This window comes from Erpetoichthys calabaricus, chromosome 4 (assembly GCF_900747795.2).
Source record: "Erpetoichthys calabaricus chromosome 4, fErpCal1.3, whole genome shotgun sequence".
Classification (NCBI taxonomy): Eukaryota; Metazoa; Chordata; class Cladistia; order Polypteriformes; family Polypteridae; genus Erpetoichthys; species Erpetoichthys calabaricus.
Window position 1 is genome coordinate 247,826,358 of NC_041397.2, and position 27,973 is coordinate 247,854,330.

General features: G+C 40.1%; 1 protein-coding gene across 2 annotated transcripts in view; it reads left to right on the forward strand.

Annotated features, from left to right (window-relative positions):
• Positions 1-27,973, forward strand: part of pspc1 (paraspeckle component 1) — a 177,448-nt gene that overhangs the window by 35,978 nt on the left and 113,497 nt on the right. For both annotated transcript variants that reach the window (XM_051926187.1, XM_028800573.2), the window contains exons 3-5: positions 9,298-9,393; positions 15,596-15,792; positions 24,021-24,105. In XM_051926187.1, the coding sequence (XP_051782147.1) occupies positions 9,298-9,393; positions 15,596-15,792; positions 24,021-24,105 (378 nt within the window). The remainder of the gene's footprint in view (positions 1-9,297; positions 9,394-15,595; positions 15,793-24,020; positions 24,106-27,973) is intronic.

The window sequence follows — 27,973 nt, forward strand, 5'->3', positions numbered from 1 at the left end:
CCACCTGACCTACAATAATTTTACAAACTCAAAATCACAAAAATGTGTTAATAAACAACTCACCAACTTCTCGTGTCCACTTCAGATCTTCAGCTGTAGTCTGCACTAACTGTTCGTTACAATACTAGCACAAAATTACATGAAACTAGAGCAAAAAACGTGAAAATATGCGGGCTATTACTACTCGTGATGGTCAGTTCTGCCCAGTGGTCAGTTTCAGCAGCCCAGTCAGTAGTGTAGCCTTAGCAGGGGCGGCTTTAGGCTCGTGGCGGCCCTGGGCAGAGAGAGAATCGGTGGCCCCTTCGCCTGGCAATGTCAATACGGTTTTCGGCCACATTGCCATCAGCTGTGTTGTTATTTTCTCTTTCTGTTTTATATTCAATATATATTGGCTTGGCGGCACTGTGCAGGTGCACAGTTTGCACATGCCTAAGGCCACCCCTGCTGCAGCCTAGCACTTCAGTTGTGACGCTGTGGCTCATTAACTTTGGTCAAGGCTTGTGGCTATACTAGCAGATGACATTTCTGGTACCGTAATGCCATGGAAAAACGCGCTTTTGTCAGAAGGCAGATGTAATAAAAAAGTCAATAAGTAACACCGAAGATGCAGAATGATTCAATCACAAACGATAGTAATCATTTTGTACAAGCTCAGTGCTAACTAGGATCGGTCATGCGGGTCGCACAGATTTCTGTTGCGGGCCGCGTGTTTGACATGCCTGGTTTATAGCATTCCATGCAGTTCTTGCCCAGCAGTATGCATAGGACAAACATCAAAAAGAATCGCAACATGTATACATGAACATAGCAACACCGTCAGAAGAAAGGACTCACGATCACTGATCTATACACATACTAAATCAACAGGACATACATTTAACTGGGACAATGTACAAGTAAGATTTAAGGCCAGTACTAAATGTGGTTGAATCTTCGCTATCAAACGGGAATGCCATTAACAGACGTTTGTACATAAGCCCAGCATATGCAAACTTAAGAAGAACACGTTAATAATAAATAAAACTTTACAACCAATTACCCCCCCCCCCGAACACACTGACTTAGCCCCCCCAACCTAATTTTTGCTATATATTGCCTTTGATTCTTGTAAGTCTAAGCATTATCCTCTGATGAGGGCCCCTGGCAGGGGCTAAAAGCTCAGGAATAAAAACTACTTTATGATACATGATTCATTTTCTGCCTTTGTGAATCTCCAGCTACAAATATGCAAACCGTATCACAGACCTTATATATATATAATATGTATGACATCAGATTCCTAAAAATGTGTTTAAGATGTAATTAGTCTTGTGATCTGAGTGCCTCTGATTCTCCAGTGCAATAGTGCTTATGGGGAATGTGTGTGCTTGACTACAACACTCATTTCCTGTTTAGACGGTTTGTAACTTTGAAAGCTCCATATCTGAAAGAACGGTGGCACTAAATGTAATGCAGTAATTTGTCACTTCCCATGGTTAGTATATCAAAGCAGTTATTATTGTAATTATGATTAATATCCAATTAATTGTGCAGACAATTAATTGTGCAGTGGTGCGGGGTCTGTATCGGTCTGTCGTGGTGAAAAAGGAGCTGAGCCGCAAGGCAAAGCTCTCAATTTACCAGTCGATCTATGTTCCTACCCTCACCTATGGTCATGAACTATGGGTAGTAACCGAAAGAACGAGATCGCGAATACAAGCAGCTGAAATGAGTTTCCTCCACAGGGTGTCTGGGCTCTCCTTTAAAGATAGGGTGAGAAGCTCAGTCATCCGGGAGGGGCTCAGAGTAGAGCCGCAGCTCCTCCGCAACAAAAGGAGTCAGATGAGGTGGCCCGGGCATCTGATCAGTATGCCTCCTGGACGCCTCCCTGGTGAGGTGTTCCGGGCACGTCCAACCGGGAGGAGGCCCCGGGGAAGACCCATGACATGCTGGAGGGACTGTGTCTCCCGGCTGGCCTGGGAACGCCTCAGGATTCTCCCGGAAGAGCTAGAAGAAGTGGCCGGGGAAAGGGAAGTCTGGGCATCTCTGCTCAAGCTGCTGCCCCTGCGACCTGACCTCGGATTAGCGGAAGAGGATGGATGGATGGATGGATGGATGGATGGATGGATAATTGTGCAAACATATTTGACATAATTATATAGTATTTTGAAATTCTGTAAAGTGCGGAGCAAGTGTGGCAGCGGAAAATGGCATTCATTGTGTAGAATCATATGTTGATATTGTTCCTTAACAACATTCTCATTGTGCATTTAAGTCAAAGTCATGCAGCATAAAATGAAAGTGTTCTTGCATAACGTTTAAGTTACAATGTGCTATCATGATATTTGCTCTTTCGTCTTAAGATGTGTTATCACAGGAAAATAAAATGTATGTGTAGTAGTAGGGGTGAAGTTTCTTTTCTGATAATCTGACAATTGGCAATCATAGACACATATTTTGCTAAGGTTTTGAACACTATAATGCCTCTGGGATTGCATGCACATTTGTAGGGAAATGAAAGAAATAAAGCAGGCAAGGATTCAGATGTACACATTCAGTCTCCAAAAGTGCCCCCTCTCCTCTTTTAAGCCACTGCCCACTAAAAGCTTTGTGCTTGTCCTTGCAATACACCTAATGTTAAAAAATATATAATTTTCCAGGTAATGATTTTACTGTTTAACTTTGGTGGTGTTTAGCTGCTGTAATGTTTGTTTTTAGTAAGGCAATATTTTACCATCTCCCATGAATCAATTCAAAGTTACAATGAAACAGCATGAGGGATGTGACTAGGAGCTCTCCATGCCAGGGTGCAACTAATACATTAAAGAGTTAAAGTAATATTATTTTTGTGAAGTTTGTGAGATTTACCGGGATCATTTATTGGGTTCATCTACTCTCACCCTTGAAGATTAACACACACACACACACACAAAATCCTATCCAGATAAACTGTTGGTTGGTGCCAGTTGACAGTCACCCCACAATATTCCACATAGAATTCTCTCCACATACATACATACATATAGATCCTAGCCAAAGTCTCAAGTGGTGACAATTGCCATTCCCTCCACAATATTCCTCATAGGATTCTCTACATACGGACTCGTTTTTACCAACACTAACAAACACGCTGGTTTCGCTGTGACACACGCAATGTGGAATTCTTTTGGTTATCTGCTACTTACCAACCAAACAATATGTTACTTTTACCTAGTGGTGGGAGGTATACCGGTTCATACCAAAAACCGTTTTTTATTTTTGTTAAGATATGGATTTTTCTTATACCGCAATACTGGTTTAAATAGCCCAAACAACGTTCGGAACATGGCGCAGTGGGAACTGTTTAAGGGGGAACGTTTTTCACTGCTAAACATGCATGCAACAGAGTACGTGCATTAGGTAGATAGATAGATAGATAGATACTTTATTAATCCCAAGGGGGAATTCACATACTCCAGCAGCACCTTACTGATACAAAAAAAAAACAATATTAAATTAAAGATTGATAATAATGCAGGTAAAAAACAGCCAATATCTTTGTATAATGTTAATGTTTACTCCCCCGGGTGGAACTGAAGAGTCACATAGTTTGGGGGAGGAATGATCTTCTCAGTCTATCAGTGGAGCAGGACAGTGACAGCAGTCTGTCGCTTAAGCTGCTCTTCTGTCTGGAGATGACACTGTTTATTGGATGCAGTGGATTTTCCATAATTGATAGGAGCCTGCTGAGCACTCGTCGCTCTGACAGAGATGTCAAACTGTCCAGCTCCATGCCAACAATAGAGCCTGCCTTCCTCACCAGGTTGTCAAGGCGTGAGGCATCTTTCTTCTTAATGCTGCCTCCCCAGCACACCACCGCATAGAAGAGGGCGCTCGCCACAACCGTCTGATAGAACATCTGCAGCATCTTATTGCAGATGTTGAAGGACGCCAGCCTTCTAAGGAAGTATAACCGGCTCTGTCCTTTCTTACACAGAGCATCAGTATTGGCAGTCCAGTCTAATTTATCATCCAGCTGCACTCCCAGGTATTTATAGGTCTGCACCCTCTGCACACAGTCACTTCTGATGATCACGGGGTCCATGAGGGGTCTGGGCCTCCTAAAATCCACCACCAGCTCCTTGGTTTTGCTGGTGTTCAGTTATAGGTGGTTTGAGTCGCACCATTTAACAAAGTCCTTGATTAGGTTCCTATACTCCTCCTCCTCCTGCCCACTCCTGATGCAGCCCACGATAGCAGTGTCATCAGCGAACTTTTGCACTTGGCAGGACTCCGAGTTGTATTGGAAGTCCGATGTATATAGGCTGAACAGGACTGGAGAAAGTACAGTCCCTTGTGGCACTCCTGTGTTGCTGACCACAGTGTCAGACATGTAGTTCCCAAGATGCACATACTGAGGTCTGTCTTTAAGATAGTCCACGATCCATGCCACTAGGTATGAATCTGCTCCGATCTCTGTCAGCTTGTCCCTAAGGAGCAGAGGTTGGATTGTGTTGAAGTCGCTAGAGAAGTCTAGAAACATAATTCTTAGAGCACCACTGCCTCTGTCCAAGTGGGACAAAGTAATACATTAGTGGAGGTATTGAGCGGTGAAAATGGACAGAGAACATTCAGAAACTTAAGCTGTAGCAGGCAATAAAGTTGAACATGATGACACATAAGAACTTTTGCCGAACAAAGGAGTCGTGTCTGTTGTCTGGAGATACTTTGGTTTTAAAAGGTAGAATGTGGACCAAATAACTATTTACTGGAATTGCTGTCGAGCTAAAGTTGTCACCGGAGGTGGCAACATGAGCAATTTGCTGCACTATCTTAGCCGCAAACATGCTTTGGTGTACCACAATTGTATGGAACTAAGATTGACGCCTTCCATGTCCTCGGGTAAAGCTGAAAAAAGTAGAGGACACTTGAGTCAGACGTCACTTGTAGACGCGTTTACTAGAGGTACTGCCTACGACAAAAAAAGCAAACGGTGGATCGAGATAACCAACGACATTACAATCTATGTAGCTAACATGTCAGTGGACAGAGACTGTAAACATTAACAGAAAGTGTAGTTGGTTTACAAAAAATATTTACTATTTATTTCTTTTTATAAGTCATGTTCAGTGTAATAGAACTTTTGACAAGCGCCTCTGGATATTTTACTAAGTCTAAATGCCTCTTTGGATGCTTGAAAATATGTTGTCAAAATTATAGTTTAAGTTGTTTGCAAAATTTGTTCAATAAAAAGGTTCTATTTTTTGACTGCAACTGTCATGCAATGTGATTCCTTCTCTTCATTAGTGCCACCCCCTTGAAAACTATCACTTTATGGGGCCATGCAAACCTGTATTAATACTTGTGTGCACGTTAAATGTTTTTTTGTACAATTCTCATGACAGTGGAATAGATTATTTTTAGCCAGTCTACTGCAGTAATTGCAGTGGAAAATGTGGTTAACATCCACTCATGTATGGGAAAAAATACTGTTGAATAGCATGAAACCGGTATATTTTTGAAAGATACTGTTATATAGAATTTTGGTCATACCACCCAGCACTACTTTTACCACAGTTTTTCTAATTATTGAGGAGCAACCTCAATAGCCATGATAAACCCTGTTGGCAAGAAAATTGCTTTTTTGCCCAGACTTTGTGCTATTTTGTTATTTTGATTACTTTAATCCAAAATACAAAATATAGGAGACATGCATTTATTTATTTGTATTTGTATTAATGCAGTGGGTGTTAAATCCAAGGTTACTTTTTCTGTCCAAATCGGATGGTATTGCTTCTTGTGTTGCCCTTCTGTCTTGCCTTGCCTTGCCTAGGCCAAGCATATTTATGTTAAAATGCCTATTGGGGTTTTGGGACATGTGACATTGCCCACATTTGATTGGCTATCTTGTCTTGATGATGAATGACTCTGATCAAAACGTTTGATGTTTTAAGTACCTCCATACTCCTTCCTTTCTCAAGCTGAAAACTAATTCTGTAGTTCATGGTCCTATAGTGTTCATTCCTTCCAAGGTTATGAATTAATTAAAACAGGTTCTGTGGCATCTGTACTTATTTCCCGTTCACAGGTCATAAACTATTTAAAAATGAAACCAACTGGAACAGAAGTCTGTATTACTGGTACAATACACGAAGAATGTACAAGAAAGGATGGTTACAATGCCTGTAATTATAGCCATTTAAATTAATTTAATCCTGATTCATTTGAGCAAAATAATTAAATTCTTAACCAGTCTGCAGTTTAAAAATTGAAAATTTTAACTCTGACATCAATGACTTCATGTTAAGGACCTAAGCATCTTAGTCATCTAAACATGTAATTCATTCAACTCAAGTAACATAACTGTCTCGGCCCTTCTAAAAACAAAAAAATCTAACAGCTGTGAGCTGCAGAAGAAGGCTGTGACATTAGCCATAACACCAACAGCCTTGTATAGCACTTGGGAAATAGCACTTAAAATACATCAATTGCAGTATATGATAAAGTACTTATGGCGGTCATCTTTAAATAATCGCTTTTCGTGACATGGTGGCGGAATGGTTTCTCACTTGGATTAACAGGTCAGAGTTTAGAAAACATATAGAGTGCATTGTGCTCGCACTCAATGCGAGAAGTGGATTACTTAAAACAACATTGGAGAGTGGCAGTGTGAAACGGGATAAGTGGAGTTGGCATGTAACTGAGGAGATAGGCTGCTGGTTCTGTGGCTGAAGTGGTAGTTGGAGTAATGATACCTCAGTCACAGTATTTGGGGTCTGCTGTCTAGCAAGTGTCCTTGTCTTCATGAAATGACTAAGTGTAAAGATTGTTATTCTGTCAGTGATTTTTGACCATTAGATCTTGTAGATCAGGCATGTCAAACTCCATTGGTGGGCCGCTTCGACTGCCATACGTGCGTTAGTGGGCCGCACTGTAACAAATACTATTATACTATTATACAAAGTTACTGTAGCTTTCTTTCCAATACTGAAAACTTTAAAAAATGTAACAAAGTTTAAAGTTTAAAGAAAAGCAATTTATTACCATACAGTCTCCATACAACAGTGTAGAATTAGAGTCTTAGCCTCTTAGCTAGGTCCTTATTATATTATATTCATTATATTATATTCATTGCTTATATAACAGCCTTACAGTGTGAGATTTATTTCTTTTGTCCCAACACTTGGCATCTCCTGTTAGTAACCAGTTCGTCAATATCAGGCATGAAATCTTGTGCAGCTGCAACTTTTATGAGGGATGAAAGGTGCTCGACAGTAAGTCTTGAGCGATGTGGGGTTTTGGTAGCTTTCATTAACAAAAACAATTGCTCACAAAGGTAAGTGCTTCCGAACATTGACAGTACTCTCGATGCCAACTTACAGATCTGCACATACGAGGGTGGCAGGTAAGCATACAAGCCTGGCACACCAACTTCATTGTATTTTGCCTTGAGAATAGAATCTGACTGCACTTCAGTCAATTCCATTTGGATATTCTCAGGCGCATTCTCAACGTTGTAAGAGAACAGCGCAGTGCCCTGTTTGTGTGAAATGAAATCACGACAATGCTCACTGAATTCATTGCTCAGTAATTCAAGTTAGAAAACAAATCTTCCATAAATCAAATTTTACTTCAAAGTTTATATTGTAAAATAAGCCGATATGCAAAAAGCCACCTGACCTACACTAATTTTACAAACTCAAAATCACAAACATTTGTTAATAAACAACTCACCAACTTCTCGCGTCCACTTCAGACCTTCAGCTGTAGTCTCCACTAACTATTCGTTACAATACTAGCATAAAAGTACATGAAACTAGAGCAAAAACACGTGAAAATATGTGAGCTGTTTCTACTCATGATGGTCAGTTCTGCCCAGTAGCCAGTCTCAGCAGCCCAGTCAGTAGTGTAGCCTTAGCAGGGGCAGCTCTAGGCTTGTGGCGGCCCTGGGCAGAGAGAGAATCGGTGGCCCCTTCGCCTGGCAATGTCAATACGGTATCATATGCACGGCGGAAGGCCACATCCGTTGCGGACACTGCATAGCCGCCTCATGCTCATGACACGCTTCTATATACACGTGTCCGTAACTTGAAAATCAAGTGGCGGCCCATGATATTCTCATTACGGCAGAACGTTATAATACTACATATAGCTTACTGCTCCGACTCGAGCGACATTAGTAAATACAGCGTACTAATTAACAAGAAACACAATGTTTTTCGGCCACATTGCCATCAGCTGTGTCGTTATTTTCTCTTTGTTTTATATTCAATATATATTGGCGTGGCGGCTCCTGGGATTTGGCGGCACTGTGCAGGTGCACAGTTTGCACATGCCTAAGGCCGCCCCTGCTGCAGCCTAGCACTTCAGTTGTGACGCTGCGGCTCATTAACTTTGGTCAAGGCTCGTTGCTATACTAGCAGATGACTTTTCCGGTACCGTAATGCCATTGGAAAATGCGCTTTTGTCAGAAGGCAGAAGTAAGAAAAGTCAATAAGTAACACCGAAGATGCAGAATGATTCAATCACAAACGATAGTAATCATTTTGTACAAGTTCAGTGCTAACTAGGATCTGTCATGTGAGCCTCACCGATTTCTTTTGCAGGTGCGGCCTGGGGGCCGTGTGTTTGACATGCCTGTCGTAGATAATTCATTCCAGTTCTTGGTGTAGTCTGCAGTAAACTAAAAATATTCAAAATTGATCATCCCTGGCACTGATCTCTCCATTGCTGTTGCTGTCCAAAATTCTGATTAGTCCCAATGTCTTATACAGGTATGCAGTACTTACAGCATATTAACAGATTATAAATTAAATGTGGTGCTATAAAATTACTTTGCAAGTCATTTATCTTCAGCCCAAGTAAAGTCACAAGTCATTAATAAACAAGTCAAACTTTTTTTTTTTTAAATATTGTGAAGCAAATCAGTAAAATTGTGACTTGAATTGACCACCTATGCTGTGTAAACATAGCAATAAACGTGCGTATTAACTATAACAGTGTGGCACAGCAGTCACTGCTGCTGTGTTATGCATGTGGTTTCCTGAACCTAGTTACAAATTCACCTAATTGCTTTCTGTGTGTTGTTTACACATTTTCCCTTTGTCTGTGTAAGTCTGTCTTTTGGAACTTTGGTTTTCCTCGTAAATTAATAAAATTTACATGTTAGGCTAATTGGTGATTCAAAATTTCCTTTTAAGTGTATGAAAGGCCCTGTCGTTGCAACCCTTATTGGATTAAGCTGGATTGAAAATGTTATATGTAACTTACTACTGTATAATAAATATAAATGTACATTTACACAATTTATTTTATTAATACATTTAATCTTTGTTTTAGGTCTCCCCGTCCTGTAATTGTTGAGCCAATGGAACAGTTTGATGATGAAGATGGACTTCCAGAAAAACTGTTGCAGAAAACACCACAGTACCACAAGTAATGTTTTAGTTCGTCAGATTTCCTTTCCTCTACTTGATGGACAGCCATGAAAATGTGAATGTGTTAGGAGCAGTTGCAACAGTGCAAAAAAGGATCTTAAAGCATAAAATCATAAAAATAACACCATCTGTACTGCACTTTTCATTTTTTCTTAACACTAGAATTACCAGAGCCTACGATAAAACTTGTAGATCCGGCCCACCTTAAATCCCATCGCACCTCTCCGTCAGCGTCTCTTGTCCTGTAAATGTGCCGATAAAGACAAGCAGCAAGCAACCTGCTATTCCATCCCCCCACCAATTCAAGAAGCAAGCAGCCTGCTATTCCATCCCCCCACCACCACAGAATGTGCACAAAGTTCTCTCAGGTCGTGCATGCCTTGATCATCTGGGAGTGAAATGCTGGAGTTTTAGGGTGGAAATACTAGTTTGTTATTTGGAACACATGCATTTCATGTGTGTTCCGTTTCTACAATAATCTGAATAAACACATTGTAAAACAAAAACGTTTTTCATATTTTAGTACTAAATGACAGAATGTTGGCATAAACTATATAATGTGTAAGGCCTGAAGTCCAAGGATCAAATAAACACTTTCACAATAGGTTCAAGGATAAGATAACAGCTTCCGTGGCGTAGCGGTAAGATTTGCTGATTTGTAATCAAGAGTCACCGTTTCGATCCTGACTGCCTCCTATATTTGCTGTTTTCAGTAGTGAGCTGCTCTTATTGTTAATATTATACAGTACACACATACATTTGGTTTGCGTCTGTAACAGACGGTGTACATTTATAGTACTTGTAAAAGTTACCTTTTTTTTTTTTTCTTCACTTTTATTCTCTGTCACGATCACAATACATACTACCGCCATAGGGATCTGACTCTTAGTTTTTATTTTAAACTGGCAATAACTGTAGATGTGAGTGGTGTTTTGAGGCAATGGAACTGGACATTCTCTGATCTGGAGGGATAAAAAAAAAAAGAGGGACATAGGTATATATGATACTTGGAATTATTCATTTTATGACTTGTATAGTACATTTCAGGAAAACCATTGTGGCACGGATGCACCATTATTCATATTCATCCGCATAACATCTTGCGGTTGTAATCAGTGACCGCATGTTTTTTTTCCCCGATCTTGCCAATCTCCACGTTGCTTTATGGTGTTGTTTCTTTTGTACCCCAGGACATGCAGAGGAAAGAATAGTACAGAGAGGTCAGTTAGGAACTAAGTGCAATCATCAAATTCAAATGTTAACAGTTCACACACACGCAAGGATTGTCCTTCCTACATTTACAACATGTGTACCTGTTGCAATGTACACAGCTCTCTATGTTTTGGTTCCTATTACATTGAAAGGGCACTTGACACTGACTCAGTTTACTTGCTGTCTTGGAACAGAAGCTCGTTGATGTTGCATCCTCCTTTTCTTTTTCCATTGCCTTTTCTAGTAAGATGCAACAACGAAGTTCCTCTGCAAAGTGAGCCATGAACACTCTTCTTTTCTCGGTGGCCCCCGTGCATGCCTTGCACAGTACATGTGCGTTGATTGCCCCCAAGTCAAGCCTGTTATAGCACACAGCAACTGGCCACCTGCGTGTTCCTGCTTGCACTGAATAAGCTCACACCTTCTGGTGCACGATGTCAACTCAGCGTGGTGAAAAAAGAGACAAATATTTGGGACATTGGGTGTAAATTTATTGTACTTGTTAAAGTTAGCTTTTTTCAGTTTTATTCTCTCAATCACGATCACAGTGTACCCCCCCCCAACCCCGCCCCTCCTGATCTGACTCTAAGTAACACCGCCAGCATAAATTCACACCCGATCGGACGCTGTTCGTTTTCAAATAATATTGCATTAGTGCGATGATTTTTTCTGATTGGTACTATTCAGATCATAAAACGATTTGTTCAAAATGTCACATATATTGTTTCTTTCTTTCAGGTGTGTAATAGAAACCACAGCATAGAGAGAAGTTTGTACATTGCAACAGGTACACGTCGTAAATGTAGGAGGGACGGTCCTTGTGTGTGTGTGTGAACTGTTAACATTTGAATTTGATGATTGCATATAGTGCTGAACTGACCTCTCTGTACTATTCTTTCCTCTTCATGTCCTGGAGTACAAAAGAAACAACACCATAAAGCAACGTGGAGACTGGCAAGATCGGGAAAAATAAAACACACAGTCCCTGATTACAACCACAAGATGTTACCCGAATGAATATGAATAATGCTACATCCGTGCCACAATGTTTTCCGAAATGTACTATACAGGTCATAAAATGAATAATTCCAAATATCATATATACTTATGTCTTTTTTTTTTTTTTTTACATCATAGACCATAAGGTGCATACTAATTCAGCGTAAGCAGGAACACTCAATAAAATTGAATAAAAAAAAAAAAATCAAGTAATGACGAGATACGAGTAAGGCAGATTCACCAGCATTTGTGTGTCAGCTTTTATCCCTCCGGATCAGAGAATGTCCAGTTCCATTGCCTCAAAACACCACTTACATCTACAGTTATTCCCAGTGTCAAATAAAAAACAGTGTCGGATCCTTAGGGCAGTAGTATGTATCACGATCGTGACTGAGAGAATAAAAGTGAAAAAAAACAGTAACTTTTACAAGAACTATAAATGTCCACCGTCTGTTACAGACACAAACCAAATGTATGTGTGTACTGTATAATATTAACAATAATAATAGCTCACTACTGACAAATATACAGTTAGGTCCATAAATATTTTGACAGAGACAATTTTTTTCTAATTTTGGTTCTGTACATTACCACAATGAATTTTAAATGAAACAACTCAGATGCAGTTGAAGTGCAGACTTTCAGCTTTAATTCAGTGGGGTGAACAAAACAATTGCATAAAAATGTGAGGCAACTAAAGCATTTTTTTAACACAATCCCTTCATTTCAGGGGCTCAAAAGTAATTGGACAATTGACTCTAAAGGCTATTTCATGGGCAGGTGTGGGCAAGTCCGTCTATGTCATTATCAATTAAGCAGATAAAAGGCCTGGAGTTAATTTGAGATGTGGTGCTTGCATGTGGAAGATTTTGCTGTGAACAGACAACATGCGGTCAAAGGAGCTCTCCATGCAGGTGAAAGAAGCCATCCTTAAGCTGCAAAAACAGAAAAAACCCATTCGAGAAATTCCTACAATATTACGAGTGGCAAAATCTACAGTTTGGTACATCCTGAGAAAGAAAGCAAGCACTGGTGAACTCAGCAACCCAAAAAGACCTGGACATCCACGGAAGACAACAGTGGTGGATGATCACAGAATCATTTCCATGGTGAAGAGAAACCCCTTCACAACCGCCAACCAAGTGAACAACACTCTCCAGGGGATAGGCGAATCGATATCCAAGTCTACCATAAAGAGAAGAGTGCATGAAAGTAAACACAGAGGGTGCATTGCAAGGTGCAAGCCACTCATAAGTCTCAAGAATAGAAAGGCTAGATTGGACTTTGCTGAAGAACATCTAAAAAAGACAGAACAGTTCTGGAAAAACATTCTTTGGACAGATGAAACCAAGATCAACCTCTACCAGAATGATGGCAAGAAAAAAGTATGGCAAAGGCGTGGAACAGCTCATTATCCAAAGCATACCACATCATCTGTAAAACACGGTGGAGGCAGTGTGATGGCTTGGGCGTGCATGCTTGCTAGTGGCACTGGGACACTAGTGTTTATTGATGATATGACACAGGACAGAAGCAGCCGAATGAATTGTGAGGTGTTAAGAGACATACTCACTTGTTGAAGACTAAACTTTGGACAGAAAGGCCCACAAACAAACAGCAACTGAAAGCCGCTGCAGTAAATTTCTGGCAGAGCATTAACTCTTTTAGGGCTAATTTTTTTTTTTTGTTTCTTTTCTCCCAGGGCTGAATGTTTTTCCAAAAACTAACATTTTTTAAAAAAGAACACAAAGCAATTGTTTAACATATCAAATCAACAAAAAATATTTACATTTGACAAATGTTACTGTCTTGCATGTTGTATGAGCTTGAATTCTCTATGATTTCACATACATATCACATACATTTTACACAGCAAACTCTGATCTCGCTCAAAGCAGCCAATTTCAGTCATTGCCACATTGCACTCCTTACAATATGTGTTGTTTTGATGCCTATTTTTCAATTGTCTGTTGCTGCATTTTCTAACATATATTGTTAGTGTGTACTGTAGAGAGACAAGTCACCCATTTGCCATGCCACTGCCACCAAGTTTTCTGCCTGCATGAAAACCGTATTATCACCTCTTTTCATCTTCTGAAACTTTATGAACTTTATGTATGGCATTATAGCCTGGCTCACCCCATGGGATTTGCTTCTGTTTATTACAGAAGTGAATAAAACTTTGCAGCAGCACGTACCTAAGCCACCAGGGGACAAAACACGTTTGGACCAATGCTCCCTGAAGTTATATCACCAGTTCTGTCCCATCTCTATTTGTAATGCCACAGCGCGCTTCATCTCGTCTTTCGTTGTGGGTTTCCACTTTGAATAACGAGAATGCGATGCAAACGCAGCCCGCGATTCAAAAAAAATCTCTGCCTACCTGTTTGTCTCGTCTGACAGTAGCTGAAAAGCAGCATCAGGAGAGAGCAGCCTGAAGTACAGCAGCTGGTGATCTGTCGTGTCCAAAAGCAAGCCATGCCGTCTTGTAAACTCCGGTAGCCATATCGGCTCTCAACGGATCAATGTATGTGTATTTATCCCATGCGAACCTTGCCGTAGATGCATTGGCTGCGCGAAGGCACTCAACTGGCAGCAGATCCGCTCGCGCGGCATCGGCTGGTGTCTGATCAGCTGATGCCTGCTTCTAACTCTCTTGCTCGATCTCCTGATCACTGCCAATAAAGTCAGATTCTGAAAAATCAAGAGTCCGACTCCGCGGTAATGCGCAAAACAACGTCTGCCAAGTGTTTTCTTTTCTGCACTTGCTTCGCTGCCTTTTCACATGTCGGTGCCATCTTGCCTTTGTTTACATTTCGCAACTCACGCACACGCAATGTTTATTTGCCGAGTCAATGAGTCTAGCATTCCTCCAAGCACAGAGGGAATGCCTGTGACGTGACAGTGAGATTTGTCGCCATTAACAGCTGATTGTCGCCCTTTATCCCTGGATGTCGACTTTTGTCGACATTCGCCTTCAACCCCTCCTGTCGACAAAAGTCGACATCCGCCCTAAAAGAGTTAAAAAGGAGGAAACCAGCATCTGGTGATGTCCAGGAGTTCAAGACTTCAGGCTGTCATTGCCAGCAAAGGGTTTACAACCAAGTATTAGAAATGAACATTTTATTTTCGATTATTTAATTTGTCCAATTACTTTTGAGCCCCTGAAATGAAGGGATTGTGTTAAAAAAATGTTTTAGTTGCCTCTCATTTTTATGTAATCGTTTTGTTCACCCCACTGAATTAAAGCTGAAAGTCTGCACTTCAACTGTAGCTGAGTTGTTTCATTTAAAATTCATTGTGGTAATGTACAGAACCAAAATTAGAAAAAAGTTGTCTCTGTCCAAATATTTATGGACCTAACTGTAGGAGGCAGTCAGGATCGAACCGGGGACTCTCGATTACAAGTCAGCAAATCTTACCGCTACGCCATGGAAGCTGTTGTCTTATCCTTGAACCTTTTGTGAAAGTGTTTATTTGCTCTTTGGACTTCAGTCCTTATGCATTATATAGATTATGCCAACATTCTGTCATTTACTACTAAAATATGATAAATGTTTCTGTTTTAACAATGTGTTTACACAGATTATTGTAGAAACGGAACACACATGAAATGCATGTGTTCCAAATAACAATCTATTATTTCCACTCTAAAACTCCAGCACTTCACTCCCAGATAATACAGGCATGACCTCGGAGAACTTTGTGCACATTCTGCGATGGTGGGGGGAATGGAATAGCAGGCTGCTTGTCTTGGTGGGGGGATGGAATAGCCGGCTGCTTGCTGCTTGTCTTTATTAGCACATTTATAGGACAAAAGACGCTGACGGAGAGTTGCGATGGGATTTAAGGTGGGTCAGATCTATGAGTTTTTTCGTAGGCTGTGGTAATTCTAGTGTTAAAATAGCCAAATGTATTATTCATGTTGATATTTGGTCATTTAACAGATAATCTTGGAATTGTGAAACTTATTAAAATTCAATTTTTAGGGAAAGAGAGCAGCCACCACGTTTTGCACAGCCAGGCACTTTTGAGTTTGAGTATTCATCTCGCTGGAAAGCCCTTGATGACATGGAAAGGCAGCAGCGAGATCAGGTAGACCGAAACATCAGAGAAGCAAAAGAGAAACTTGAAGCTGAAATGGAAGCTGCTCGTCATGAACATCAACTTATGTTAATGAGACAAGGTAAAAAGCTTTATTTCATTACATTGTTGATGTTTTCTTTATTGATGTCTTCAGGTAGGCTTTCTCTTGTAATTTGCATACGGTTTTACTCACATTGGTAGCATTTACTGCATATGTGATATTTGAAACAAAAAAAAAATCTTAGTCCTTTAATATTAGGATTGGTAACAGGTGCACAAAATACAAATTAAATCTTGCCTTGTGACTGCTTTCCTGCACGGTTATATGTAGTCTATAGCTGCTGTCCCATTGGTTCCTTTTTAACAAGTATAATTAATATTTCCTTGGGTGATATTCTTCAGAATGTTCTCTAGAACACCAACTAATAGCTCAGACTAATGCTTGGTTAGTATAAACAAAATAGCTTTCGCTCTAACAGGAATCCTTTTTTGCATTTTGAGAGTTCTAAATAGTATTTAATGATCTGCCACACCACCATGTTTTAGCTGGGAATACTCCAAAGTTGTTGTTTAGTTTTTAATTGGATGTTTTTAAAAGATGAACAGTTTTATTGATAGATAGATATTGGATCAGAAAAGAGAGAATGCATAGAATATATGCATTATTTTTTTGCTTTTTGTACTTTTTTGCTTGTTAATATTTGTTTTTGTTTTCAATTTAGGTATTTGATTCACTTGAATATTTAATTATCGGTGCATAATGCTCCTTTGTTTAGACCATTTTATATTTCTTTCATGCATCCACCTGTCCAATATTTTCCATGTTTACAGAGTTAGGTTGCAGGAAGCATTGCTGGCAGCATAGTGTGCAAAGCATAATTCAACTAAAATTTGGGTACCAGTCAATCACAAAGCATGCTTTCTTACATAGCCATATTTATTCATACTATGTCATCATCTTGGTTATTTTGGAGAAAAAACTTAGTACCCAGATATAAACCAATGCAAACATAAAGAGAAAATGCAGGTATCTCACAAACGTTGCCAGGATTGGCAGTTGAAGCATGTCTTTTAGTAAATATTATCTGACTAAAGGTGTTTAATAAAAGTTTTTAGATTATTTTTAAATAAAACTGTAGTCAGCATAGTTGTCTAAATATACAATTGACATTTGTTTTAACTGTGAAAGGCAGATTTACATCCATTTGAAATTTTTACAAGCATAGAATCATCTCCGCATAATTTACAGCAGTACCTACCTGTACATTTAAAATGGATATTAAATTTACCAACAATAGCTAACTTTGGGATTTATATCTGTACTGGTTTTAATTCAGTAATCCTAAATTTTGGTTTCTGGGGTTTCCTGAATTCTTCCTTGTTACCAGTTCAGGCTAGAGGTGACCAGATCAATTCTATTTAAAATATGGTATTTTTTTAATACTTTATTGGTACACTAGCAAAATGTTTGTCTTCTAAATTTCCTTAGACCACTTGAGTTTTCCCTTGAGGGAAAGGGAATAGAATGTGTATAATATTTCCTTGTTGCCAGCTGAAGGAAGTCTGATGATAAAGCACTAGATATATAAAGCATGCAAGTTGCAACCTTGTGCAAATTCAAGTACCTATCAACTAGAGTGCTGTGAAATACTGTACTTGTTGATATTGTGTGTTATAGAATTCAAACTTATTACACTTGTTTTGTCACGTATACTGTAATTTTAATTCTTATAAAATGAAATGCAGGTTGTAAAGAAGGTAGACGCTAGAAAAAATGTGCCATGTGCCAGAATCTTTGGGGGTTACTGCCTGGCCATTAAAGGAACCATTGCGGAGTGTGAAAGAGGGGTGCACGGATAGGTAGCTCTTACTTGCAAGCAATTGGGCAATGCTTTGTCTTGTCAAAATTCATTGACCTGAATGTATGACTTCCAAGGAGGCTCATTAAGGATGCTGGCTAGGATTGACACATCGAGTTGAGAGAAGTGAGTTGGAGAATGTTGCAGCTGACCCAGGTGAGCAGAACTGGCATTGGGAATATGCCACAGTTTTTGAGGCAGATAAAAGTTGTGAAAGTTTTTGGGAGTGCTACTGAAGTGTAGCTGAGGATGTAGATTGCAGTTTTGTAATAGATGTGGAGTAAATCGCCATTCCACCTTTGACCCACAATACCCCTGAAATAATACCCACCCCCCAATCCAAATTGGGGAGTTTTAGTATTATGATGCACATTTTCATTCTTCCTATGGTACATCTGCCTCTGAAAAATTAACACTAGAATCTGTGAAACCTATGAAAATATTTGTAATGCCGGGCCACCTTAAATTCCCTCCTACCTCCTCATCTGTGTCTTTGTTTCGCAAATGTGTCAATCAGCACAAACAACAAGTGGCTTGGTCACTCATCCTGTACTGAGACAGCTGAAGTTAAGTCAGACACAAAATTCTCAGGGCTGAAGTCACTTTTTCTGGGAGTTAATTTACTCTAGCCATTGTATGGCTAAGTAATATTTCGTTATTTGGAATACACACATTTCATGTGTGTTCCATGTCTACAGTGATCTGTGCAAATGTAGGATGACAGGAAGTGCGAGGCAAGAAATGTTGAACACATAACTAAAACAAGAACTTTTAATATTATAGTAATAATGACAAAATGCTGACATGAAATGTATAATGTGTGAAGTCTCAAGTCCAAATATCAAATAAACACTTTCACAAAAGGTATTTTAAAATAAGTGCTCTTTTATTCAAGAATATAACTGAAGAAAAAGAAATTGTTCAATTTGTATGTTACTGGCAATGTTTTGAAAACTTAAGCTCAACCACCAATCGATATGAGTAAGGCATGTTCACTTAGCTGGTGCAGAGGTTAGAACTGCTGTCTCATAATCAAGAGGTTGTGGTTGTGGGTTCGTTCTCGGGTCCTCCTCTCATTTACTATTTTGAGTAGTAAGCTGCTATTATTATTACTTTCTTTATATATAATCTTCATTTGGATCTTGATCTTTGTCCGCAAATTCACTGCCATGTGTGGTGTTCCTGCTGTGTTCAGTAGATGGCAGTAGTGATGGAGGAGGAGAGGAAGTGAGGGGGAGGATCGTTTGATGAGGTTGGAGTGTGGTGATTAAAGAGGATTGAACTAAAGGAGACTACGTGTTATTGTACTGGCTGAATACACAACACCTTGGTTGTTACTTTTGTTTACAAACACTGTCGATACCACTCTGTGTTTAGATCTGGCGTAGACACCACTCTTTGTGTTTAGATCTGGCATCGACACCGTGCTTTGTGTTTAGATCTGGTGTCGACACCTGCTTCGTTGTCGAGACTGTGGTTTTTTGTGTTTCTATCGACCGTCATTGGCAGCACTTCGTCCAAATCGAATGTTCACCCACTTCTTGGAGTCGGCAGTCAGAGTATATAAATCGGACACACTTCTGTGATTTTCTATCAGTCGGCGTTTGGAGTTCAAGAAAGAAGCATTGGTTCTTCCTTACTCTTTGGATTGCCACAAAGCAACCTGCGAGATTGGAGAAAGGTTGAGAAGAGATCGTGAGAGTAAACGACAGCGTCATGAAAACGAGACGGACTGTGAACGGAGAGATGCAAAAATGCTCTTCCACCACCACATAATTACTATTTGGACAGTGATTCCGAGTAGGCCATTCCTATCGAATCAATGTCCAAGGGTTTTGTTTTGTAATTTTGTTTCCCTTACACAAAATCATAATGCTGTGCGACGAAGGGCCCAGTTCACAACTGGAAGCCGCGTTTAAACAGGGAGCCCTTCACAGACAACTTTAACATGCGCAGCGTAGTTGGGCACACATGGCTAGTTATATAATAAAAACATACATTTGATGCGAGTCTGTAACATCCTGTGTAAATTTATGGTACTTGTAAAAGTCAGCGCTGAAGGGATAAAAGCAGACACACAAACACATCTCATTCAGTTCTTCTTGCTGTTTTGTTGAGCAAACAGACACAGCGGTGTCTGTGGTGGATTTTACTTTTCCTTGCACTTGGGCATTCACATCAACATGTCATTTGAACAAATTTTTTTTTATTTAAGCATGCAAGAAAAAAACAATAAAAAATCATTCAAATTAAGTTTTATTCAAGAATCCTAGAATAAAACTGAATAAAAAAAATAATTCATGCAACATGTTTATTTTTAATGTCTGTGTGCAAGAAAAAATAACATCTTTTACAAGTACCATAAATTTACACAGGATGTTAAATTTGATAAGAGTCTATGTTTTTATTATGAAACTAGTCATTTAGCCCATTACAATAACGGGCGCTAGAACAGTAGTGCATAAACATTAGTAGGAATAGTCTATATTAAATGGCAAGGGACTTTGACCTCATTCTTTTTGTTGGTCGTATTTTTCTTTCTTTCAGCCTTTCTTTTGTTGATGTATACTTGCTGAGCTGACCGTTCTTCGTGGGCTGCTGCCGTGTATTGTGTGTCTTTAATTTTCTGTGACAGTAATACTGTCTTGTACGGCTCTATTCAATAAGGGCGCACACAAAAGGCGAACTTCAAAAGGGCGACCTCAATTGAGCGCGGCGAATAAGGGCTCGCCTTTTTGTGTGCGCCCTTATTGAAGGATACCGTCTTGTACGTCCGCTGGCTTGTACGTCCGTAATATACCTTTAATTTTCTCTGGCGGTAATACAGGCGTGCGCGTCGGTAATATGCCTTTAATCTCCTCTGACATTAATACTGGTTTGTATTTCCGTAAGACGCCTCTAACTTTCTCTGACAGTAATATCGCGCGTCGCACCGTGCCCCGCGCATGCGCACTTCATCAGAAGGCACCCACACACGGACACCTGGACGCACATAGGGATTTTATATATATATAGATAACAATATCCGCTCACTACTCAAAGCACTAAATGCAGAGACAATCCGGGATTCGAGCCTATTACTTCGAGATTGGTAAGTGGTAGTTTATCCGTTGCGCAGATCCGTGACAGAGCAGCGATACCACTGTGACAATTGTTTGAAACTGAAATGTGCAAACAAACATTTATGCGAACATCTTTTACTTTGTGCCGACTGATAGTTGGGTTTCAGCAACATGTCAATTGAGCAATTTCTTTTTCTTCAGTTTTATTCTTGAGTAAAAGCATACTTGTTTTGTTGCACCTTTTATGAAAGTGTTTCTTGGATATTTGGGCTTCAGTCTTCACTCATCCTACACTTCAATATGAAGGCATTTTCTGTTTTAGCTATGTATTCAGCATTTCTTGCCTCATTTCATCTGTCATTCAATATTTACACACATGAAATGTATGTATTTAAATCATGGCATTTCATTACCTATGTAATTCCTTACAAACGCACAACCAGATAAACACCTCAACACTGACTTCAGCTGTGAGGATTTCAGCAGGGGGATGCCTTCATCTGACTGAAGGGGGGAATGTGTAGGTGTAGCAGGCTGCGTTCTGCTAAACCACACATTTGTAAAACAAAAGAGGGCTTTTAGTGCAGTGATAAGTAGCATATGTCAGGAAAATGTAAGGAGGTCAGGAACAACAAAAAAAATCATAAGCTTCAGGGATTCTAGTTTTACGTAGTGTATGTGTTGTGATAATGTAGTTCTGGGTTCCCTCAAGAACTTAAGGCAGTATTTTCTTTTGCTTTAACTGTATATTCAACTATGATTTTGCACTTTGTCTTGTATTTATATCATTAAATGACTGATACAATCTTTAAAGAGGAACACTAATAAGAATCAATTGAGCTGAGCGAGTAATCTGCTTAATAGTAGGTGAAAAAACATCTTAGCAAAGAGCAGATTACTTTGTGCTAACAGAATATAGGTAGTGCATCCTCACAGATTTAACAGCTTGGTGATTGGTAAACACCTTTTTATAAAAATGTATATGCCTTTTATTATTTTTTTTTTGTTAATGTAAAGTATCATACACAGTACATATTTTATGAATTTGATTTATTTAAATGACAGCTTGCCACAAAATAGTTACAAAGTACTCTGTGTGTGTGTGTGTGTGTGTGTGGAGGTGTTTTGTTTGTTTTTTTTAAATTGTAAATAGTCTTTGCAAATAATATACAGTTATAAGGAGTTTTAAAGTTAATGCTATTGGGCCATTCCATTAAGATTTAAACAGTTTTAAAAAAAAAAGTTGTCATTAAGTGATGTGTTTTTTGTATGGTTAAGTGATAACTAAAAAAGAAAAAGTTTAAAAAAATTCTGCTTTCCACAAGCCCACTGTAAAACTTTTAAGAACACGATTGATTTCAGAATATATACTATGAAGAGAATCCTCACTTGCTGAAAAAAAAAAATAAATTATTTTTGGAATCATTCAAATGTCTTTACTGGTTAAGGAAATATGTGACATCTTGCAAAGGCTTCCAGATGCTAGAATTTGAGGCAGCCTCCATCTTTGAAGTGGTCTAGCTCGGATCTAGCAGTAAGTTAAGAGTTCTCACTTTTTACTGAGACAAACCTTTTTTTAAAGTTACTAAAATATCATAATGGATTCAGGATGTATTTGACTTCTTGCAAAGGCTTCTGAATAGACACCATCCAGAGGGGACCAGGCGAGGGGAAATTTTATTCTTTTTAAAATTGTTTTTGGCCAATGATCAACTCTACAAATAAATGAGTAAAGTTTCAAATTTTTTGAAAATCATTTAGCACACCTCCTGGGTGACCCACCTTTAAAGAAATGACTCTTATATATTTTGTTTCATGAAACCATTACAGTGCATCTGGAAAGTATTCACAGCGCATCACTTTTTCCACATTTTGTTATGTTACAGCCTTATTCCAAAATGGATTAAATTCATTTTTTTCCTCAGAATTCTACGCACAACACCCCATAATGACAACGTGAAAAAAGTTTACTTGAAGTTTTTGCAAATTTATTAAAAATAAAAAAAATTGAGAAAGCACATGTATATAAGTATTCACAGCCTTTGCCATGAAGCTCAAAATTGAGCTCAGGTGCATCCTGTTTCCCTGATCATCCTTGAGATGTTTTTGCAGCTTAATTAGAGTCCACCTGTGGTAAATTCAGTTGACTGGACATGATTTGGAAAGGCACACACCTGTCTATATAAGGTCCCACAGTTGACAGTTCATGTCAGAGCACAAACCAAGCATGAAGTCAAAGGAATTGTCTGTAGACCTCCCAGACAGGATTGTCTCGAGGCACAAATCTGGGGAAGGTTACAGAAAAATTTCTGCTGCTTTGAAGGTCCCAATAAGCACAGTGGCCTCCATTATCTTTAAGTTCGAAACCACCAGGACTCTTCCTAGAGCTGGCTGGCCATCTAAACTGAGCAATCGGGGGAGAAGGGCCTTAGTCAGGGAGGTGACCAAGAACCCAATGGTCACTCTGTCAGAGCTCCAGAGGTCCTCTGTGGAGAGAGCAGAACCTTCCAGAAGGACAACCATCTCTGCAGCAATCCACCAATCAGGCCTGTATGGTAGAGTGGCCAGACAGAAGCCACTCCTTAGTAAAAGGCACATGGCAGCCCGCCTGGAGTTTGCCAAAAGGCACCTGAAGGACTCTCAGACCATGAGAGAGAAAATTCTCTGGTCTGATGAGACAAAGATTGAACAATTTGGTGTGAATGCCAGGCGTCACGTTTGGAGGAAACCAGGCACCGCTCATCACCAGGCCAGTACTATCCTTACAGTGAAGCATGGTGGTGGCAGCATCATGCTGTGGGGATGTTTTTCAGCGGCAGGAACTGGGAAACTAGTCAGGATAAAGGGAAAGATGACTGCAGCAATGTACAGAGACATCCCGGGTGAAAACCTGCTCCAGAGCGCTCTTGACCTCAGACTGGGGCGACGGTTCATCTTTCAGCAGGACAACGACCCTAAGCACACAGCCAAGATATCAAAGGAGTGGCTTCAGGACAACTCTGTGAATGTCCTTGAGTGGCCCAGCCAGAGCCCAGACTTGAATCCGATTGAACATCTCTGGAGAGATCTTAAAATGGCTGTGCACCGACGCTTCCCATCCAACCTGATGGAGCTTGAGAGGTGCTGCAAAGAGGAATGGGCGAAACTGGCCAAGGATAGGTGTGCCAAGCTTGTGGCATCATATTCAACAAGACTTGAGGCTGTAATTGCTGCCAAAGGTGCATTGACAAAATATTGAGCAAAGGCTGTGAATACTTATGTACATGTGATTTCTCAGTTTTTTTTATTTTTAATAAATTTGCAAAAACGTCAAGTAAACTTTTTTCACGTTGTCATTATGGGGTGTTGTGTGTGAATGTAATATTCCTGTAAAATGTTTTTCATGCGGAATTACTTTGGTCTTACAGATCTTATGAGACGACAGGAAGAGCTGAGACGTTTGGAAGAGCTGAGAAATCAAGAACTTCAGAAGCGCAAGCAGATTGAAATGAGGTAAGGTAGTAGTATATCTCTAGGTTTTTTGAAAAGGGCTGTTGGTAATGTGTTTTTTGTGCAGCATTATGATGTTTTCAGTCTGATTCGGGCCTACCACCAGTAAATTTCATAAAGACCATTCCTAATGGTTTTTCTCATTATTTAAACTTAGACTTCTTATGAAGAGGGATATCACTGTAAGCTCCTGCATTCTTGATTTTGCTAATTTTACACGTTAATCGGTAGTACTAGGGTGTTGTACCGTGTTAGCCATTATGAATGTAGAGAAAAGCCAAGCAAAATGACACCTTTTATTGGCTAATTAAAAAGATTACAATATGCAAGCTTTTGAGGCAACTCGGGCCCCTTCTTCAGGCAAGATGTAAACATCTTGATTACATTATTTAAACTCATCCACCTTCGCCAACTCCCTGCGTCCTCACCATTCCAAGACCTCCCTCTCATTTACACACATTTTGTCTTGTTCCTACTGACCTTCATTCCTCTTCTCTCTAGAGCATATCTCCACTTCTCCAGAGTCTCCTCAACCTTCTCCCTACTATCGCTACAGATCACAATGTCATCAGCAAACATCACAGTCCACGGGGACTCCTGTCTAATCTCGTCTGTCAACCTGTCCATCACCATTGCAAATAAGAAAGGGCTCAGAGCCGATCCCTGATGTAATCCCACCTCCACCTTCAATGCATCAGTCACTCCTACCGCAAACCTCACCACAGTTACACTTCCCTCGTACATACCCTGTACCACTCTTACATACTTCTCTGCCACTCCCGACTTCCTAATACAATACCACAGCTCCTCTCGAGGCACCCTGTCATATGCTTTCTTCAGGTCCACAAAGACGCAATGCAACTCCTTCTGGCCTTCTCTATACTTCTCCATCAACACCCTCAGAGAAAACATTGCATCTGTGGTGCTCTTTCTTGGCATGAAACCATACTGCTGCTCACTAATAATCACCTCACTTCTTAACCTAGCTTCCACTACTCTTTCCCATAACTTCATGCTGTGGCTCATCAATTTTATTCCCCTGTAGTTATTGTAGTCCTGCACATCCCCCTTATTCTTAGATATCGGCACCCGTACACTTCTTCTCCACTCCTCAGGCATCCTGTCACTTTCCAAGATTCCATTAAACAATCTGGTTAAAAACTCCACTGCCATCTCTCCTAAACACCTCCATGCTTCCACAGGTATGTCATCTGGACCAACAGCTTTTCCATTCTTCATCCTTTTCATAGCTCTCCTTACTTCCTCCTTGCTAATCCGTTGCACTTCCGGATTCACTATTTCCACATCATCCAACCTCTTCTCTCTCTCTCTCTCTCTCTCTCTCTCTCTCTTGTTCTGTTCATTTATAAGCCTCTCAAAGTACTCGTTCCAGCTGCTCAACACATTCTCCTTGCTTGTTGAGTATGTTTCCATCTTTATCCTTTATCACCCTAACCTGCTGCACATCTTTCCCAGCTCAGTCCTTCTGTCTAACCAATCGATACAGGTCCATTTCTCCCTCCTTAGTGTCCAACCTCTCATACAACTCATCATACACTTTTTCTTTAGCCTTCGCCACCTTATCTCCTTGTACTCTTGTCTACTTTCTGCATCTCTCTGACTATCCCACTTCTTTTTTTACCATCCTCTTCCTCTGTATACTCTCGTGTACTTCCCCATTCCAGCACCACATTTCCTTTTCCTCCTTCCTCTGTTCAGATGTCACACCAAGCACCCTTCTTGCTGTCACCCTTACTACATCTGCTGTAGTTTCCCAACTCTCTCGGAATTCTTCACTACCACCCAGTGCCTGTCTCACCTTCTCCCTAAACTCAGCCTTGCAGTCTTCCTTTTTCAACTTCCACCATTTGATCCTTGGCTCTGCCCTCACTCTCTTCCTATTCTTGATCTCCAACGTCATCCTACAGAGCACCATCCTGTGCTGTTTAACTACACTTTCCCCTTCCACTGCTTTGCTGTCTTCAATCTCCTTCAGATTGACTCTTCTGCATAGGATGTAATCTACCTGTGTGCATCTTCCTCCACTTTTGTACGTCACCCTATGTTCCTCCCTCTTCTTAACATATGTATTCACCATAGCCATGTCCATCCTTTTGGCAAAATCCACTATCCTCTGACCTCCTTCGTTCCTCTCCTTGACACCATACCTACCCATCACCTCCTTGTCTCCTCTGTTCCCTTCACCAACATGTCCATTGAAATCCACTCCAATTACCACTTTCTGTCTCTTGGGTACACTGTTCATCACTTCATCCAACTCACTCCAAAAATCTTCTTTCTCACCCATTGCACACCCAACTTGCGGTGCATATGCCCTAATAACATTCATCATCACACCTCCAATTTCCAGCTTCATAATCATTACTCTGTCTGACACTCTTTTTACCTCTAGAACACTCTTGACATACTGTTCCTTCAGAATAGCTCCTACTCCATTTCTCCTCCCATCCACACCATGATAGAACAATTTGAATCCACCTCTGATCCACCTGGCCTTACTCCCCTTCCATTTAGTCTCTTGCACGCACAATATAGCAACCTTCCTTCTCTCCGTCATATTGGCTAACTCGCTCTCCTTACCAGTCATACTGCCAACATTCAAAGTTCCTACCCTCAGTTCCACTCTTTACCTTCCTCCTCTCCTCCTGCCTCCGGACACATCTCCCTCCTCTTCTTCTTCTCCTTCGGCCAACAGTAGCCCAATTTCCTCCACCACCCTGTTGACTAACAGTACTGGTGGCAGTCGTTGTTAACGCGGGACTCAACTGATCCGGTATGGAAGTTTGTATTATTGGCAAAATTTTACACCAGATGCCCTTCCTAACATAACCCTCCCCATTTATCTGGGCTTGGGACCGGCACAAAGAAAAACACTGGTTTGTGCATCCCCTGTGGCTGGGTTGTTCATTGGTTTAAATAAAGGTCTGTTATATTCTGGTGGTTCTTATACCTTTGAGTTGTGCCACCATCCACAAAATGTTTGTGCATATGACAGTTGTCCACTGTCATTTATAGGACATCTGCTGATTTCTTATTCATCTCTTTAGTCATCTTTCAGTGCATTTTGTATATTACATCAACGTTTCTTCTGGTACGTTATTTAGATAGATAGATAGATAGATAGATAGATACTTTATTAATCCCAATTTACTTGACCATCTCAGTATTTTTCCTAAACCAATTCTTATTTTTCAGTGTACATTTTTTGTTCATTAGACCTTTAACTGGTTTCCTGCTGTGTCTGAACAGGTTTCTGACATTTATTAAGCCTTTATGCTATTTCTTTAAGATGAATGCTATGTTACCCTAAAATTATTCTTCTACACTGAACTACCGCTTGTACCAGGATTTCCCTGGACTTCATCTGATAACAACGGTGTAAATCATCTCTTCAGAGGCCCCTTGACAGACATATAGAGCCAGAAGGCATGAAATGAACTCAAGCAAGGACAAGACCTAAAATTCAAGGGATGACAACCAAGATGGACAGAAGAACCATCCATTAGAAGAAAGTGGTTTTATAACTGGAAGTGACTTTAATCCAATCCAATATAGGTTCAGCCTTCCTTTAAATCTCTCTGCACCATCTTGAAGATGAATTGAACTTCCTGGGGAATTCTCTCAGGTAGGGGGAACTCTTCAAAATGACTGAAACAACTGAGCCCTTATATCTGAACCTAACAGTTATGAGTAGCCCTCTCCATGACAAACTGAAAAGGTGAAACTCTCTCCTCTTTGTGAGCCTGAGAGCTGAAATCCTGTCTGCCAAGCTAAGCACTGAGCCCTGTCTACTTAAGATCAGCCATTACTAAAAGAAGGAAACTTGGGCCAGAATGAGTAATGACTTTTC